Source organism: Amblyomma mixtum, chromosome 2, assembly GCF_055824585.1.
Source record: "Amblyomma mixtum isolate Tamu chromosome 2, ASM5582458v1, whole genome shotgun sequence".
In the NCBI taxonomy this organism is placed as follows: Eukaryota; Metazoa; Arthropoda; class Arachnida; order Ixodida; family Ixodidae; genus Amblyomma; species Amblyomma mixtum.
The window spans coordinates 113,448,846-113,466,297 of record NC_143013.1 but is presented as its reverse complement, the minus strand read 5'-3'; the positions used below and the strand labels follow the sequence as shown (position 1 = coordinate 113,466,297).

At 49.8% G+C, this 17,452-nt stretch overlaps 1 protein-coding gene across 1 annotated transcript in view; it reads left to right on the top strand.

Annotated features, from left to right (window-relative positions):
* The window catches only part of LOC149360623 (complement component receptor 1-like protein), an 87,580-nt gene that overhangs the window by 9,431 nt on the left and 60,697 nt on the right, over positions 1 to 17,452 (top strand). The window contains exon 2 of the mRNA XM_089572415.1: positions 194 to 244. Within this exon, the coding sequence (XP_089428541.1) occupies positions 194 to 244 (51 nt within the window). The remainder of the gene's footprint in view (positions 1 to 193; positions 245 to 17,452) is intronic.

Below are 17,452 nucleotides of genomic sequence, written 5' to 3'. Positions count from 1 at the left end.
GGGACGTTAAACCCCATAAACCAAACCATAAACCATCTTAGTCGAAATTTTGCCGAGCACCTGATAGGGCTAACGTGCGTGTGAAATTTAGCCTTCTTCAGCTTGCAGAGCCATGTGGGGCGTTGTTGTGACAATCGGTGACGTCGTATTTCCATAAGCATGACCTATAATTTCTTTTTTTGTTGCTTTCCAGTCGCCAGCACCACAGTGGCCCTGTTGCTGTTCGCCCGGCCATGCTGCACACGTGAGAAGCGTCCCATTCTTTTTTTTTTATTTTTCAGTGCGCGCAGTCAGTGGTTTGTCCAGGGTCGTTTTCAAGAACTAAAGCACAGTCATCGCCATTAGCCTAAATACAGCCACTGGAGGTCAGAGGCCTCTCACATTGATCCCCAATGAACCCTTTCCTCAGCCCACTGCAGCCGCCCGACCCTTTTTGGCACCTTATCCGCTCTTCCATGCGAAGGATGACATCAATTTTCACCGCCACGCCAAGTATTCACGGGCCTCGCTCGGGCAGGCCTGGGAAACTTGTTCACCTCGGCTGCGAACCTGACTCTCCACTGCCCTCTTTTGGAATCCACTCCGTTGCCAAAAAGGAACATCGGGTAGTAGCTGCTTTCAGCATCACAAGCACAGCACTTCTCCATTTCCTCTTCTTCATTTCAGCTAAGCTTTAGTTAACTGGCGTTGGTTCCTTTCGCCGCTATAAGTTTTTCTTCCTTCTGAACTTACTCCTACGATTGTCCTTTCAACAGTTCGCTGGTCTTAGTTCACTTCCAAGCCTGTTCTATGTCCTCCAAGTTCTTAACGAATACATTAGCACTGGCAAGATGCAACAAAGACATACATTCATTGTAAGAAATTCCGGCGAGCTGCTATTCATGACGTGCGCGCACCTTACATATGCACTCCATCCGATTCTCGTATATTTAGCTATTTATCTCTCAAAATCCAATTCTCCGGTCAGTATCTGCCAAGATAAATGTATTCCTTTACTACTGTAGTCCCTATTGCGTCATACTCGGCCTGCTGACCAAACTCCTTCATCGCGAAGCGCATCTAGATGATAAGATATTGGTACCAGGTCTGCCAGTGCCAGCGATACAAAAAAAAATCGAGGCCTTACACTGCCGAGGTGGCTTCATCCCGTTTTCACTCCCAAGTCGCTATCTGTGCCTCACTGTATATCGCAAAGTGTTTTTTCCCGCTCCACTGCTCAGAACATGCTTTAGTTTTCCTCAGATTCACAAGGGATGACGCTTGCTCTGAACGTCCCAGAGGTGCACATTGGCTATGAGAGCCGCCGTACCGGAGGGTTTCGACTTAATTTCAATCTTACGGGCTCTTTAATGGGCAGTCATATCACAAAGCACACGAGCGTATTTGTATTTCACCTATGCAGAAACGCGGCGGCCGGGGTCGCCGCGGTTCCGTTTCTATTCCGCGTTGTTGTGTTCAGAAGGCGAACGCCGCTGAGCAATCGTGGCGGGACACTTTAAAGGCCCAGTTAGCTGCCGGAGACGAGCATAAAAATACAATCTGCCAAAGTAAAACCTTGAGAGCGTTGGTGGTTGTTCATTTAAAAAAAAACGCAAAAAAGACACGGGCAAAAAGGAAGCGACGCAGCGCCCGTTTGTACGTCTCTTCCTTTCGTCCGTGTCATTTTTGCGCTGTTTTAGAACAAAAATGCATGCATATTGGATTAGGCCCCTCAACATTTTGAAATACCGAAGGAAGAAGTCGCACTTTGCACAGAAATGAACATTTTAAATAGGCAAAGAATGTCAGTTGGTAGTCTGGTACCGCCACCCTCAGTTATTTCTCAAAAGCCGACGTAGCAGACGCCTCGAGTGCCCTGGAATGACGTACTTAACAATTCTGGACCAAAGAATTACAAAAAGCGCAAAAAGATTTCACCATAACAATTAATATATTTCGAGATCATCCGATGGCAGTCTTGCATTTATTTTTCTTTTAACGTTCTTGCTATCGCCAAAAGCGTTTCTTATTGGTTCTCTATTGCAGTGTTAACTCTTAGGGGCGGCGGATGCAAAAACATTTTAAAGAACGATTTTATTACAGATCAGAAGAATGGACCATTATCTTCGATTTTTCCGTACCAGTATCATAGCATTTTGAAATTTTCAAAATTTTTTTTCGGGGAATGTTAGACATAATACTCCATTTCATAACTAGTGTCCAGAGAGAGAGAGAGACTTTAATGAATAATGGAGATGTCTGCCTGGTTATGGGCATGGCATGCTACTGCAGAGAGGTGTCTTTGTTCCCTTAAACTTACCATAAACTACTTTTTCCTCTTTCTATAAATTACAGGTCCTTTTATGGTTCACCTAGCTTGGTCATCTTTGAAAATGATTTATGACAACGTCGTGTTGCTGAAAATGCTTATTAATTAGGGAGTATGAACAGCAGAGTTGGAGTGCCTATTTCAGGATTATGTTGTTCGAACCTGCTAAGGCGGCCCTGTATACGAGCCGTTTCTGCCTCTCAGGGCCTACGTGAAGCAGGGTGGATGTGGACCGAGACGCATATCAAGGTTATGGCTTTGTTTTTCTGTCAAGCCTGCAGAATATGGTATAGATCCGCAGTCAGTACACGATGCCGACATACTGTCCTGTAAAGTTCTGGCTACTTGTCGTATCGCGATGAGAAAGTGCATACAGGATGTGAAAGTGTTGGTTAGTGTAGTTTTTAATGCTATTGTAAAGAAGACGACCACATGGAGAGCCGCATGGTCATCGCCTTGCGCGCGCTTCTTGCTGGACTGGCTGATCTCGGACCGCTGTTGGTACTGCTCCCGTTCCAAGGCATCTCCAAATAAACCCCACCTTACATTTGGCGGAGGTGCAAGAAAACATCCTCCAGCCCTGGAACTCCACAGCGGAACGCTGCCCCCTCCCGCGATTCCTTCGGGCGCCAACGATCAAGCCATACAAGTGGCCTCGGCCGTCGCCTGTGCTGGCCCGCTCCGCTAGCAAGACACCGCCATCTTCAGTGGCACCGACGACCACGATAATGAGTATTGGCTTACATTCTATGAGCCGGTGAGTGCATACAAGAAACGGAGGCGAAAACCAAACTCAACAATGTGACTTTCTACCTGACTGGGGTAACGAATGTTTCGCATCGAAACCACCAGGCGCAGATTACATCATGGTTCGTTTCGAAAGCAAGTTTCTCAGAAGTGTTCGGCCATCCGGATCTCAAAATACTCCGCGCCGAACAGCACTTGCGTCCGTTCTCTCAGCGGGTCGGTGAGAACTTGAGAACTTTACGAGTTACACCGAGGACGTCGCCGCCCTGTGCAAGCGATTGAACCTACATATGTCAGAAGCCCATTAGATGAGGCCCATTCTCAAGGGCATTAGGGAGGACCCATACCAGATCTTGCTAGCGCGGGACATCTGTACCGTCCCAGAAGTCGGCATTCTATGCCAGAGCTTCGACGAACTATCGACCCGTGAGCAATGCAGGCGACCAGTCATCTTTCCTGCCAGACATCAAGCGCTTCATCCTTGAAGAAGTTGCTCGGCAGGTCTCACTAAATTCATGCAATCAAGGGCCAACACAACACGTGGCTTTGAATCTAAGCCAGATTATGCAAGGGCAGGTGGCTGAGGCTCTTCCGCAAGTCCCTCAGCCCACACCTCACGCGGCCCCTGTGACATATGCGGACATTGCTGCGAGACCTCGACCTATGCTCCACCTTCCGGTCCTGTTTGAGAGCCCGAGGCTTTTATTCAATCACCTGCTCAACTGGGAACCCCTGGCGCAGCCTGATAATTGCCGATCTCTTACTTCTGCGGCCCAGCTCATGTGGGCGGCTCTGCTGTCGACGCACGAACGTGTCACGACCGCCTCCTGAAATTTGCGGTTCCTGGCAACCGCGTCAGCAGCAATCACTTCCTGCTGACCTGTTCCAAAGCCGTTCTTTCTCCTGAGCGCACCGCCTTCTACGCCATTCGCCTTCTCCAGGTCGGCGCTCCCTCTCTCCAACTGAAGAGGTGACCTAGGTGCCGCAGTTCTTGAATCGAGAACAGCGCAGTCTAGAAGTTTGACAGGCCTCATTTGTCTGCCGCTAACTTAGTTGAAGGTTTTGTAAAGGGTGTATCTATGACGGCGCTTGTCAACGCCTGTGCTCCAGTCTGTCATGAATGCAGCATTTCAATGCTCTTTGAGGAACATGAAGACGCCACCTCCTGAGCTCTGGTTACGACCTGCAAGCACGTACTTTATCCAGCCTTTAGCAGCATGTACAGCTCAAGTAGTCATTCAATACATTTTATACAGGACCGAGTTCGTCGTTCTCCCGTCATGTTCACATGTCATATTCTTGGGTTTGGACTTCCTATCACTTCATGATGTGGTCATCTGCTGTGATCGGGCTCAAGTAGCGCTGCTACGCTGCAGATTACAGTGCCAGAGGTTTAACGATGCGATGCTTCTGTTTATGCCAAATCTCTTGTCGCCGACAGTTCGAATATTCCTGCGGGCACTTTTGTGATTGTCCCTCTGTCCTGTGACTCTTCGCGATGTAAGGGAACACGACAACTGCGTTGCTGCGTTTCCCAAACCCTCAAGCACTAAGGAACTTCGCAGGTTCCTCAGTAAAATAACAGCTTCTACTCTTATTTTACCTAGGAATCTTTACCTTATTTAACAGCTGCCTCTTTGACAGCTGCTCAGAAGCAATGCCGATTTTTCGGCTCGGTCACCCGCATGCGACGAAGCCTACAACTCTTTTGTCCTCTCCTCACGGCGCCACCAATCTTCCGCTATCAACCCCGTGTAACCGACTGAACTCCACGCGGAGGCTAGTGGCTTTGGTCTCAGTGATGTGCTTTTCCAGCGGACTAACCGAATATGTAGTTGCATGTGGGATCCGCACACTTACAAAGACTTAGTTTAACTACACTCTGACTGAGAAAGAGTGCCTTGCCATTGCTTGGGCCCTAGGCAAGTTTCGCCCTTGCGTGTACGGCCATCCTTTCCAGGTCGTTATGGATCACCATGCCTTCTGGTGGCTTTCTTAATTGAAAGATCCTTCCGCCAACTTGGCGCGATGGGCACTGCGTCTCCAAGAATATGACATTCACGTCGTCTACCGCTTGGGCCGCAAGAACCAGGACGCAGATGCCTTGAGTCGTTCCCGGCTACCCTCCGAAAATGGCAGCATTTGCGACATCGAGGCCCCTGCGCAGTCTCCCGCCATCAGTGACCAGCCTTCTGAGCAGCACAAGAATCCCTGGATTAGGGCTCTTCTGGACTTCCTCTTCGACCCGTCAGTGTCTATATCATCGTGCGCCCTGCGCCGCCGATATGAGCTGTTCATCTCGGTAATTCTCATGCTGTTGGACGTAAATCGCTCCGTCATTCCTCAACACCTACAGTCCTAGGTCTGCTCATGTTTTCACGCTGACTTACAAATACGATCACGCGGGCCTTTTAAAGACGTACACGCACGTCCGCCTATGCTACTGCTGGTGTGGCATGTAACACTTCGCTTTGAAGTACGTAAGCTCGTGCCTCGACTGCTTAGCCGGAAGACGCCCACTAAACGTACTACTTGTGATTTTCAGCCGTAATCTTAGGCCTCGGCCTTTCGACGGCAATGGCGTTGATTTGTGCGGACCTCTGCCATACACTGCTTCTTGCCGATGATGGGTTATTCTGGCTGTTGATCACCTCAAGAGGTATACTGAAACAGCCGCGCTCAGTGCTGCGACAGCCCAGGATGTGTCATCCATTCCTCTGTGGGTGTTTATCCTTACATTTTTACATACGGTGACTCTCGTGAACTGCTCAACGGCAGAGGCCGCTTCATCCTATCTGACGCCATAAAAGCCTTTCTGCGCGAGTACAACGTTATCCATCGGCCTTGCACTGCTCATCAACCTAAAATAATCGGCCTCACTGAACGCATGAACCGAACTTTGGGTGACATGCTGGATATATACGTCGGTTCAAACGACACGAATATGCACCTGATTCTTCCCAATAATAGGTTCGCGAAGAATACTGTTACGCAGTCTACAACTGGGTTTTCGCCGTTCTTCCTTGTTTACGGCCGGCATCCTTCCTTTCCCATCGATACTGTCCTTCCCGACCACTCTTGCACATCTGAGTGTACCACTATTTCGCAAGCCGCCACCAACGCCGATGGTAGCCGCCAGATCTCCCGGTCACTCACCAAAGCTACCAAATCCTTCAAAAAACTTTCCACGATGAAGATCAACCTGCCTATAGCATCCCCCCCCTCCACTCTGTACTCTGGCTGTCGATACCTCCTCGTACTCCGGGCCTACCCTGGAACACTTTGACTAAATATCAAGGCGCCTATCACATTTACAAGCAAATATTTCCTGTCCACTATATTTTTAAGCCACTCACGTCGTATCCCGATCTCCGACACTGGCTGCGAGAGTGTACATATCCAGCACCTCCAGACCAACTATGACCCCGCTGTATCGTTCGCCCTATAATTCGCCAGGATAGCTCCTCTTGTAAACAGGAAGACGGGCATGGCCATCGCCCGGCGCAGGCTACTGGCTGCACTGGTTGATCTCGAACCGCTGATCGCCCTGCTCCCATTCCGAAGCTTCTCCAAAGCTATCTAAATTCTCTCCAAATTTCTGGAAATTCTAAAGTTTCCTGTGGCTCTTGGCGTCCAAGCAACCGCATTTTGAGTGCTGCTTTAAATTCTATATCCTTGAGGATCTGAGTGGCCTGCTCACCGGAGTGGCCCATGATGTGATTTCTAAAAAAAAAAGTAAAATGCCGTCCACTGGTTCGGAAGCCTCTTTTAATACTATTTATGTGGACGTAAAGCATTTCTTTCAAACGAATTTTGCGCTAGGTTTCCTTGTTTTCTTGTTGTAATTAGGATGATTATTTTTTAGGTTGTGTTTGACATAAATTTTCTTTCCGATTTTTGCATGTAGATTCGCTCTCTTCATCCTCCATCACCTGGACGGCGAGCGCTATCAAAAATTCCTGAGCACTCTCATTGTGTTTTACTGGGAGGAAGTAAAGAAAGCCTTGGGAGCAATGCAGAGGGGGAAATCAGCCGGTGAGAATCAAGTAACAGCAGATTTGTTGAAGGACGGAGGGGAGATTGTGCAAGAAAAACTAGCCACCCTGTATACGCAATGCCTTGTGACCTAGAGCGTTCCTAGAGCTTGGAAAAACGCTAACATTATCTTAATTCATAAGAAAGGAGACGCCAAAGAATTGAAGAATTACAGACCGATCAGCTTACTGTCTGTTGCCTACAAGGTATTTACTAAGTTAATCGCTAATAGGGTCAGGACAACCTTAGACTTCAATCAACCAAAAGACCAGGCAGGCTTTCGTAAAGGATACTCGACAATGGACCATATTCACGCAATCAATCAGGTGATAGAAAAATGCGCAGAATATAACCAGCCCCTATATATAGCGTTCATTGATTACAAGAAAGCATTCGACTCAGTAGAAACCTCAGCAGTCATGCAGGCATTGCGGAATCAGGGTGTAGAGGAGTGTTATGTGAAAATATCGGAAGATATTTATAACGATTGAACAGCTACCATAGTCCTCCATAAAGTCATCAATAAAATTATGACAAGGAAAGGTGTCCTGCAGGGAGACACAATCTCGCCTATGCTATTCACTGCCTGTTTACAGGAGGTATTCCGGGGCCCGAAATGGAAACAGTTGGGGATAAGTGTTAACGGAGAATACCTAAGTAATCTGCGATTCGCTGATGGCATTGCCTTGCTAAGTCACTTAGGACATGAACTGCAAAGCATGATCAATGAATTAGACAGGCAGAGCAGAACGGTGGGGCGAAAAATTACCATGGAGGAAACCAAAGTAATGTCCAACAGAGAACTGCAGTTCGCAATTGGTAGCCAGGTGCTGGAAGTAGTAAGAGAATATGTCTATTTAGGGCAGGTAGTGACAGCTGATCCAGATCATGAGAGGGAAATAACTAGAAGAATAATAATGGGGTGGAGCTAATATGGCAGGTTATCTAATGGTGTCTTCGGCTGACGGCACTCGTGGAGTTTTCTACGCACTCGTGCGGTGCCCCACGTTCGGCTGGATGCCACTGGTGCAGTGCCGTACATTCGGGTGGGACGAGCACGACACGCGTGCGTGCCACCGCGCCACCGTGGAGACCGACGGTGGAGCGCGGTGCAAACCCGTCGTGCAGCGCGCGCTAGCAGACGACGCTGTTCACGCTCGTTGGTTGACACAGCATCGACGAAGAGGAAAAACGGACGAAGCATTACAAGTGGGCACATTTTTAAAAAAAATGTTGAATATTACAGCAGCTGCAATGCATTTATTCGCGCTGCAATCACGCAGCCACCGGCCGGCAAGCATGTGCCTTCAGTTATGAGGAAATTAAAGGTTTGTCTTGCAAGTTCTGCCTTGGCTCTTGCAGCGAACGGCATATGTTGTTCATCCAGCATGCCTGCACTTTATAACATGGAGCTTTTTGCCAACGTATGCGCAGGTTAAAGGATATTAATAAAGCGACAATGTGGGGCGCTTAGCGGATTGCGAATCACCTGCTGAAACCGGCAAGCATAACGCCTTGGAGTGGTGTCTTACAAAGTTACGCCCCCATAGTTAATCGCAGTATCTCACGAGCAGGCTCGTGGGTCCCGCGTTTCCCGCCGATTCTATGAACGCAAAAGCGCGGTACTGCATTGTTCTGAAGAGGCTGTTGCTAATTGTACAAACTGTTGACTGCTCTCGTTGGCGTCGGCCGCTCGTAGGAATAGCCTCTGAGAATATCGAGGGTCTCGGAGGCCTCGGTTAACAGACGGCAGGAAGAGCAACGGCACTCTGCGAGTGTTTCGCACGTTCAGCTGATGTGCAAGGAGACGTGCCACTCGTACAGTATTTGAAATCACTTCCTGCGCACCGGCACGGAGGTAGTGCGTGTCAGCCGAAGACACCATAAGATCATTCCCAGGCAGCACGCCAGCATTGTACCAACAATGGCTCATTGTTGGAATACATTGGCATCAATATTGGGCTGGCATTGGCATAGGAGCACATTACTACATTTTCCAACCTTGGCCCATACTTCATACCAAGATTGTCCCATTGTTAAGCCATTCTGGCACTGCCAGTATGGGCATATCACTGGCCTATCCACTCATACTTCATTGGTCCTGCAAGTATCGGTCCAATGTTCAGCCATGCTGGTGCTACCAATACGTACTGAATATCAGCTATTCCATTGATGTCCCATTGTTGATGCCAATATTAGTCCCATGGATAGCCATTCTGGCCATACCAATATGTACTGAAAACCGGCTACTCCTTTCATATATTCCATTCATATCTCACTGTTGATGCCAAGATTGATATGTTCAGCCATTTGGCACTGTCAATGCAGACTAAGCACAGGCTTTTCCATTCATGACAGTGCATACAACCTGTCACATCAGTGGCTTAAAGATTGGCATGCCACTGCCCTTTTATATTTATGACTCGCCAGTAAAGCCTATGTTAATTTTTATCTTCAGTGGCCAACATTAATGCAAATGTTCACTCGTAAGCAACCATGCAAATATTTTTAAAATGAGACAACCAAAGTATTCATGAAAAGAACATTTATTTTATGAAAAAGTCCAAATAGAATTAATCGTTAGGGGCCGGGAAGGGTGGTGCCAGGGGCTGTAGGGAGGGAGGGCCCTCAGGAAGTGGAAGAGGCCAGGGGATTGGGAGGCACACATGCGGGCACAGTGCAGGGGGCTGTCCCCGCACTCGCAGGTGGCGTGCTTGGTTGGAGGGGGAGAAGACTTCGGCAAGGCGTCTCTTCCTTCCATCACATGAACCGGGCAGCCAGCTGCAAATAAAACCTTGTGCCTGTGATGCGTCAAATGCAGTTTGTCGCAAATGGCATCTGCACAGGAAAAGTGAACAAAGAAAATAGACATTATTTCCAAGCACACAAAAATCATGTCCATCATTTTAGAAAATTGTAAGAAAATAAATTCCAGGATATGGCCAATGAGAAAGGCTGTACTGAAGGGCTCCTGATTAATTTTGGCCACCTAGAGTTCTTAATTTAAGATGCACCGACATCGCTTAGCACACGTGCTTCTTTGCATTTAGCCTCCAGAGCAATGCAGCTACTATGGATGGTGTTTGATCCTTCACTTGGAATCAGTAGCTGAGCACCTGAGTCAGGAAGGACATCAGGTAAAAAATATAGTAAACAGATATATTATTACGTGCCTCATAATCAAGGCAACATACAAAACGTGGACACAACTAAACAATGAAGTAAAGAATCACTAGAGGGGCCTCAATCCATTGACACTGACTTGTCGTTGCGATTGACCACCTTGCGCCTGCTAAGTGGCATCATAGATGCCCATAAATAGAAGGCAAGTGACTGCAGCTTCTATTACACACCGCAGGTTCGAAGGGCATTTTCAGCTCCAATAAGCTTTCGAAACAATTAAAATAAAACTGTGAAAGCATGTTAAATAAAGGGAACATGAAAAACTATTTACTAAAGCTAGAATTTGTTGCCATCATTAAATACTTGTAAATGAAATCAAAACATAGTTCTCTTTTCTATAAAAGGGAGATAACGCATCTGTCCAACTTCCATTTATGAACTGTGTTGCGCTTCAACTGTCATGCACAACAATGAATTTTAACCTGACTCTAACTCTTTAATGTCGCTTGCAAGGCATGGGCTTTGTCAAGTTGCGACAACAGTCCACCGCTGTGATATATCGCACCTTGCGGAAAAATTTTACACTTTAGTTCAAAAGGTGTACTGTCTTGTTCCCTTATTGAATCAGGCTTGTAGAAGAAATAGGGCTAGGGGTGGGACAAAGGGATGGTCAAGGATAGGCAGAAGAACGAGGAAATGTTTGCCCTCGGGTGTAAAAGACACGACCGAATACGCGAGAAAGAGTAGAAAGATTTGGAAGGAAAAGAGAAAATAAGGAGAAAAGGACTAGTGTTGAAGTAAGTGAGTTAGGAAAGCTCAAGGGACAGGTGAGTCCCACTTGGGTGGGCGAGAAAAGGCTTAGGACACGAGGGAGGTGGTCAGGGAACACGAGTAAAAAACAAGTGAACACGGGAAGAAGAGTATAAAGACTTGGAAGGAAGAGTGGAAATAAATAGAAAAGACTGGTGTTGAAGTAAATGACTTAAGAAAGTTTAAGTGACGTGGTGAGTCCCACGCGGAACGGCAAGGAAAAAAAGGCTTAGGACACGAGGGTGGAAGGAATAGGGCTACTGGTCGGACAAAGCGATAGTGGAAAAGAGAAGAAAGATGAGAAGAAATGCGAGCGCTAGAAAACACAGTGAGCACGCGAAGAGTAGGAAGATTTGGAAGGAAAAGAGAAAATAGTGAGGGAAGACTAGATTTAAAGTGAGTGAGATCGGAAAAAGGCGAAATCAGGAGACGCGAACCACGTGGACGGGCGGCGAAAGGTCTAAGAAAAGTGGCAAAAACTTACTTTTGCGGCCGTCGGTCCAGGCTCCTGAAAAGGCACGAGGATAACCACACCGGGTAGTTGGCATGGTGGAAGGGCCGAGGAACACTTGGTTAGGAGCGGTAATCCAAAACACAGGGCTCCAGCGCACAGGGCACACACGATCACGGTAGGCACAGGATGGCGGAGGGCCGCAAGGGCCAGCGGCACACGCCGCGGCCTCGAGGCGCGCACGAACTCGACGGAGCGAGCGCCGCGCGCGACCGACCGCGTTGACTGCTAGGGCGAGATTGGCAGCGAAAACGAGGCAGCAAGGAACAGAGAAGCGAGCGACGCACGTCCGCTCCCTTCGAAGGCTCCGGGGAGACTGGAAAATCGCACGCGCAGTCCGTGCGGCGCCAAACGCGACCGCATCGCGATAGGTCATCGGTCGTATGACGTTTACGAAGAAGAGCTAATCAGAAGGCCGAAAATTTTGTTTATTTTTTTGTGCTCCTCGTTGCTCTGCCCTCTCCCCCTGATTCACGCCGAAGGAACAGTCTTTTCGGAATACACCGAGGACCCGTCGAAATTGACCAAAGGGTGACCGTCAAAGTGACGGCTAGTTTTTACAGTGCAACTGTAAGAAAAGCGCATAACACTAGGACGTCTGATAAGCTCCGTTTACATAAACGCGAGAGCAGCGCATCATGTCAACTTTCTCGTGCATCCCACTCATGTAAACAGGGAAAATGCGCCAGGAAAATGCATTAATCCCACAGGCAGGGCGCAGATCGGCAAGTGCAAGTCCTGTGCTGGGGTGAATAGAAACAGGTGCTCGTAGGGCGCCTAGATGTGCGTGCGCTTCTCTGCGCTCTCCCCTCCCACACATCGAGACACCCTAGTTTCGGGGCCCCCTCTTCCGCCCTGGGCGCCTACACAATACCCTCTCGGAAGGAAAACAAAGCAGACCACGCTCAAGTTGTGACCGGCTGCCCCCCCCCCTACTTCCGCGTGGCGTATTCTTACATGCGAGCACGGCGTCTCCCCTCCGCGAGGAAATTTCGGGAAAAGAAAATCACCAACTAGCCCCGCCACTGGGAATTACGATGCGCTACTGCCAACTTCTAGAAATGGCTTAGCCAAGGCGGGGAAAACGCCCGATAAACTGGTCCAATACTGCCAACTTATAAAAATGGCTGAGCCAAGAGAGGGAAAACGCCCGAGAAACTGGTCCAATACTGCCAACTTCTAAAAATGACTGAGCCAAGGCGGGGAAAACGCCCGAGAAACTGGTCCAATACTGCCAACTTTTGAAAATGGCTGAGCCAAGGCGGGGAGAACATTGGCAACGCGTGGCCTTCATAGGACCGTTGTTTGCCAACTCAATTCCTACATTGGACCACTGTCATGTGCTGCTTGGGTTAATGACAGTTTACCAATATCCCTCAAGAGAAGAGATACAACAGGAGGTATATCTTACCGGTACACATGTATGGGGCAGAAACCTGGAGGCTAACAAAGAGGGTTCAGCCTAAGTTAACGACAACGCAGCGAGCTATGGAAAGAAAAATGATAGGTGTAACGTTAAGAGATCGGAAGTGGGCGGTGTTGGTGACGGAACAAACGCGGGTTAATGACATCCTAGTCGAAACCAAGAGGAAGAAGTGGGCTTGGGCAGGGCATGTAATGCGAAGGCAAGATAACCGCTGGTCTTTAAGAGTAACGGAGTGGATTTCAAGAGAAGGCAAGCGTAGCGGGGGCGGCAGAAAATTAGGTGGGCGGATGAGATTAAGAAATTTGCGTGAATATGGTGGCCGCGGTTGGTGAAGGACAGGGTTAATTGGAGAGACATGGGAGAGGCCTTTGCCCTGCAGTGGGCGTAGTCAGGCTGATGATGATGATGATAATAGTCTGACGATATGATTGCTTAAGTCTGTCTTCCACCATGCTCTGAATGTCGAGCCTGATGAGTCAGGCGGTTGAGGTGTGCATAGGAAGTCACAACCTTTGTTTTGTTGGGCTCTTGATGATTATGTCCATCATCTCCTGATCCCAATGTTGAGACAGAAAGACATCTAGCATCAGATACGCTGTTCTGGATCGAATGACAATTTGGACTAGTTTTAAAGTTCCGGTTAGAGGGAGGACTGGAGGTAATATCTTTGGGTTGCGCGGGTGTAGATGCGGGCACCTGAGGTCAGATGGTGGGAACGGTTTAAAGTGGTAGAGTGGTATTTGTTTGAGGTGGTGGATCGGGTGCAGAGGGTAGATGCTTTAATGAAGTGTTTTCTTGTTCGAGTCTATGGTTTCTAACTTTAAGGGCAGTTATCTCGTTGCGCAGGGCTTCCAGCTCTCAATCGCGAGAGAGATTTCTGAAAGTGAGAAGCCGCAACTTCCCAGCTCACCTGATTTTGCGTGGAGGGCTCTCGGTGAGGAGACGACTTGAAGTCTAGGCGTGGGAAGGGCCAGGAGCGATTCCGGCTGGAGCGCCGGTAAGAGGTGGAGGAGTGGCTGGAATCCATTTTGGCCGAGGTGTTTTCAGCCCCTTCGTGACGGGTCCGGGATCAGGAACGGTGGGAGGTGGAGGTACTATCTGAGTTCGCAGCTCGTAGCTGTCGTTTCAGTACGACAGGAGGCATTTTGTAGCGGCGTTTACACTTGGAGGAACCAGTCCGGTGAGGACCAGAACAAACTACGCAAGTGGGGGTGCATTCAATGACCTCCTCAGGCTCGCGAGCTCCGCAGTGAAGACACTTGTAGAGCTTGGGAGACGGGCAAACGTCCTCTCGGTGTCCCGTTTTGCGACAGTTGAGGCAGGCTTCCACCTTGTTCTTGAAGATGTAGCAGCGCACAGCACTCCCGGCGTAGGAAAATTGGCGGGGGACCTTTGTTCCTGCGAAAGCGATAACAAAAGACTGGGCCTTGCCTAAATGGCGCCCGTAGAGAATGCAGTGTTCTGGATTGTGGGGTATCAGTACTCCATGATTTCCTCCTGGGTCTCATCCACGTATTGGTGGTGAATGATACCTCGTATTCGGGTGTATATCCCTGGTGGGCCAAATAGGTGGCAACTGGGTAGCTTATCGGACCCAGGATGATTTCCTGTAGCTTCGTAAAGGACATGGCGCGGTTACGGTCCGGAGTGCTAAAGGTGAGGGTGTTGTGAGAGAAATTCACCCGACGGTGGTCCTCTACGATATCGGAGTAGGTCAAACGAAGGCTTGAGGTGATTGCTTTGCGAAGAGCGTTCTCGCCCCAGACACGCAGATTGAGGCCCCCGCGAGGGCGAATGATAAAGTCTTCAAGAGGGGGACGTGGCAGCGACGGAGCGCCGCGAGGTAGCTTACGTGACGTAGAGGGAGGTAGCTGCTGGGACGCAGTATGCTGTGGGGACGTGGAAGGCGACTCCGTGAGCGGTGGCTTGGGGGTGGGTGGTGGTGGAAACTTTTATTTGACGAAATGGAGTTTGGGAGCCACAGAGTGGCCCCGCAACATGGTTGGCGTCCCTAGTCCGGGACACTGCATGAGAAGGCCCCGTGTCTCGCCCGTTTCACCAGAGCTCTTTGGGACTCAAGCGAGGAGCACTTGAGGAGGGCAGTCTCCCACGCCTCTCTGGAAGCGGTAGGGGAAGGGGGCAGGTGGGGATTTTGAGTGCATGCCCACACCGTGTGGAAGATATCACAGGTCTCCCCACAGTGCCGGCATCGCCCATTCGTGTTAGGATCGTAATGATTTATGATTGCAGGACAGAGTAGAGTACCTGTCTGCACGCGCCTTAAAGGGACACTGAGGAGAAATTGAAGTTGGCTTGTATCGACAGAATACCAGCTCCTGATTACAAAAACGCCACTCATACTGACAACAAAGCTCTTGTAACGTAGAAAAGAGCAAGAACCAAAATACAGGTATCGCCGCCACAGGCCAAACTCGCAAGTACAAGCGTGATGACGTCATAGGACAAAGCAGTGCCAAAGGTTCTAGCAACTCTCAGACCCGAGAAGGCACAAATCACTGAGGCGTAGCCAATGCAAGCGCAAATCTCCTTAACGTCGCCAGATGGCGCCATGTGCCCGGCAGCTACGCGCGCGCCTGAAGCATCGGGATCAATCAGCGCCTGCTCACCGGCTAGGCGGGCTCCCGGTATTCCGCTAGCGGCAACAATTGGTACACGGTATGCTAAAGGTGTCTATGTGCGAGAACTTCGTTGACAACTTCGAGAACGAGATCCATCGTAACGCTGGCAAAAGGCCAATGCAAACGTAAGCGAAGCGACTGTAGCGACGGCCGCAATAGCCGATAGATGCCTTCAACGTGCGGCCGGCGGTAGCTTTCTTTTCGGCTGCTGCTAGGCCGCACTGCTGGCCGCCAGAAATCACGGAGTCTGCGTTACGTCATGTTCACGTCACTTAGTCCTGTGTCCTCATAGGAGAATCCCAAGATTGAATCAGAGAGGCGGGAAAAACTTTTCCAACTTCGAATCCAAATTTATTAGAAACAAATGCATCTTTCGCTGCCGGCCAAGTGGCAACAAAGCCATGACATGCCGAACTATCGGATTTTGCTATAAAAAAAATATTAATAGTGCTCTCCTCACTGTCCCTTTAAAGTTCACTCCTCCGTCTTACTGAGCCCCTTTGCAGGTGCCGGGAAGAGGCGGTGGCTGTCGCTAGAGTGCGTTATTATTTCCCTGAATCGCAGCAGGGGCTGGTGAGTCTGCGAGCCAGAAGAGCTGGGATGAGGAGCCCAGTGAATAAGCGCTCGGGCAGCCGCGTCAGCGGCCTCATTACCTCGTAAGCCCTGGTGGCCAGGAGCACAAATGATTCTTTTCGGTGTTGGATCAGTGGCAGTCCGTCTTAGAATGCAAGCAGTTAAGGGGGAGATCTGCCCTGCCAAGTAATGATCACATGCTTTTCTTTTCGGGAGTCCGTGATGATGATTCTCGAAATGGTGTGGGCGGCAGCAAGCGCTATCGCTACTTCCTCGGCTCGCATTGAATTCGGGGCTCGAAAGGAGAGTCCATCAACGTGCATTTCCTGGTGAACGACAGCGGCCGTGTAAAATCCCGTGGGCGATGGCCCTGCTACGTCTACATATAATACATTGAGTCGGGAGCCGTGTTGCCTCTCAAGAGCCCGAGCCCGCGCTTGTCTGTTTTCGTGCATGTCGGTGTCCAAGTTACGAGAGAGCGGGGAGACCCAGAGCATATCGCGCCACAGTAATGGGATACGCTCCGCCTCCTCTGGAGTGCAGAAATGTTGGATGTGTAAGCAGTATAGCAGGCGGCGCCCAGGGGCCGTCCGTCACAGAATTGGGCGCAATATTGGAAACAAAGAAGCAAAAACAGCGCCGCGCGGACGCGTCTCGCCGGCGCTAGCCGAAAGGGGGAGAAGGAAACCCCCGCTGGGCGCCTAGCCTGTGTGCGTGTGCTCCCTCTCCACTCCACCGCCGCTCACCAACACGGCGTGCGCGGAGGGCATGAGTCATCCACGCCGATTTCTCTAGAACGTGCGAGTCGTTTCTACCGTTAACCGGGGGAAGAGGGGGAAGCCTTCCGTGCGCTAAGACATGTCCCCCTCCTCTGCACTCGGACGTCGGCGACGGCGCCACGCCAGAACACGCTGGAATCTTCGAGATGCGACCCCCGTACTCTGACCAATGGGGATGCGCGGCCGGTGAGAGAAAGGAAGGGAAACTACACGGGAGATGCTGCGTGTATGTGCGCGCCTACTTTGGCGCGTAGAACAAACAGACGTGGAAGCGAGCCTATAAAAGAAGGCGTTGACCGCTATCAGTCAGTCCGGACCGCCGTTTAAGCTTCATCGAAACGCGCCCGTTCGACTCCCGGGAAAACACCACTCGGCCAGCATCGGACCAACGCGACAACGTTGGCCAGTCTGCGGAAGTCACAAAATTCGGCGCATTTTTGAAGCAAAGAAAGAAAAACAGCGCCGCGCGGACGCGTCTCGCCGGCGCGAGACGAACGGGGG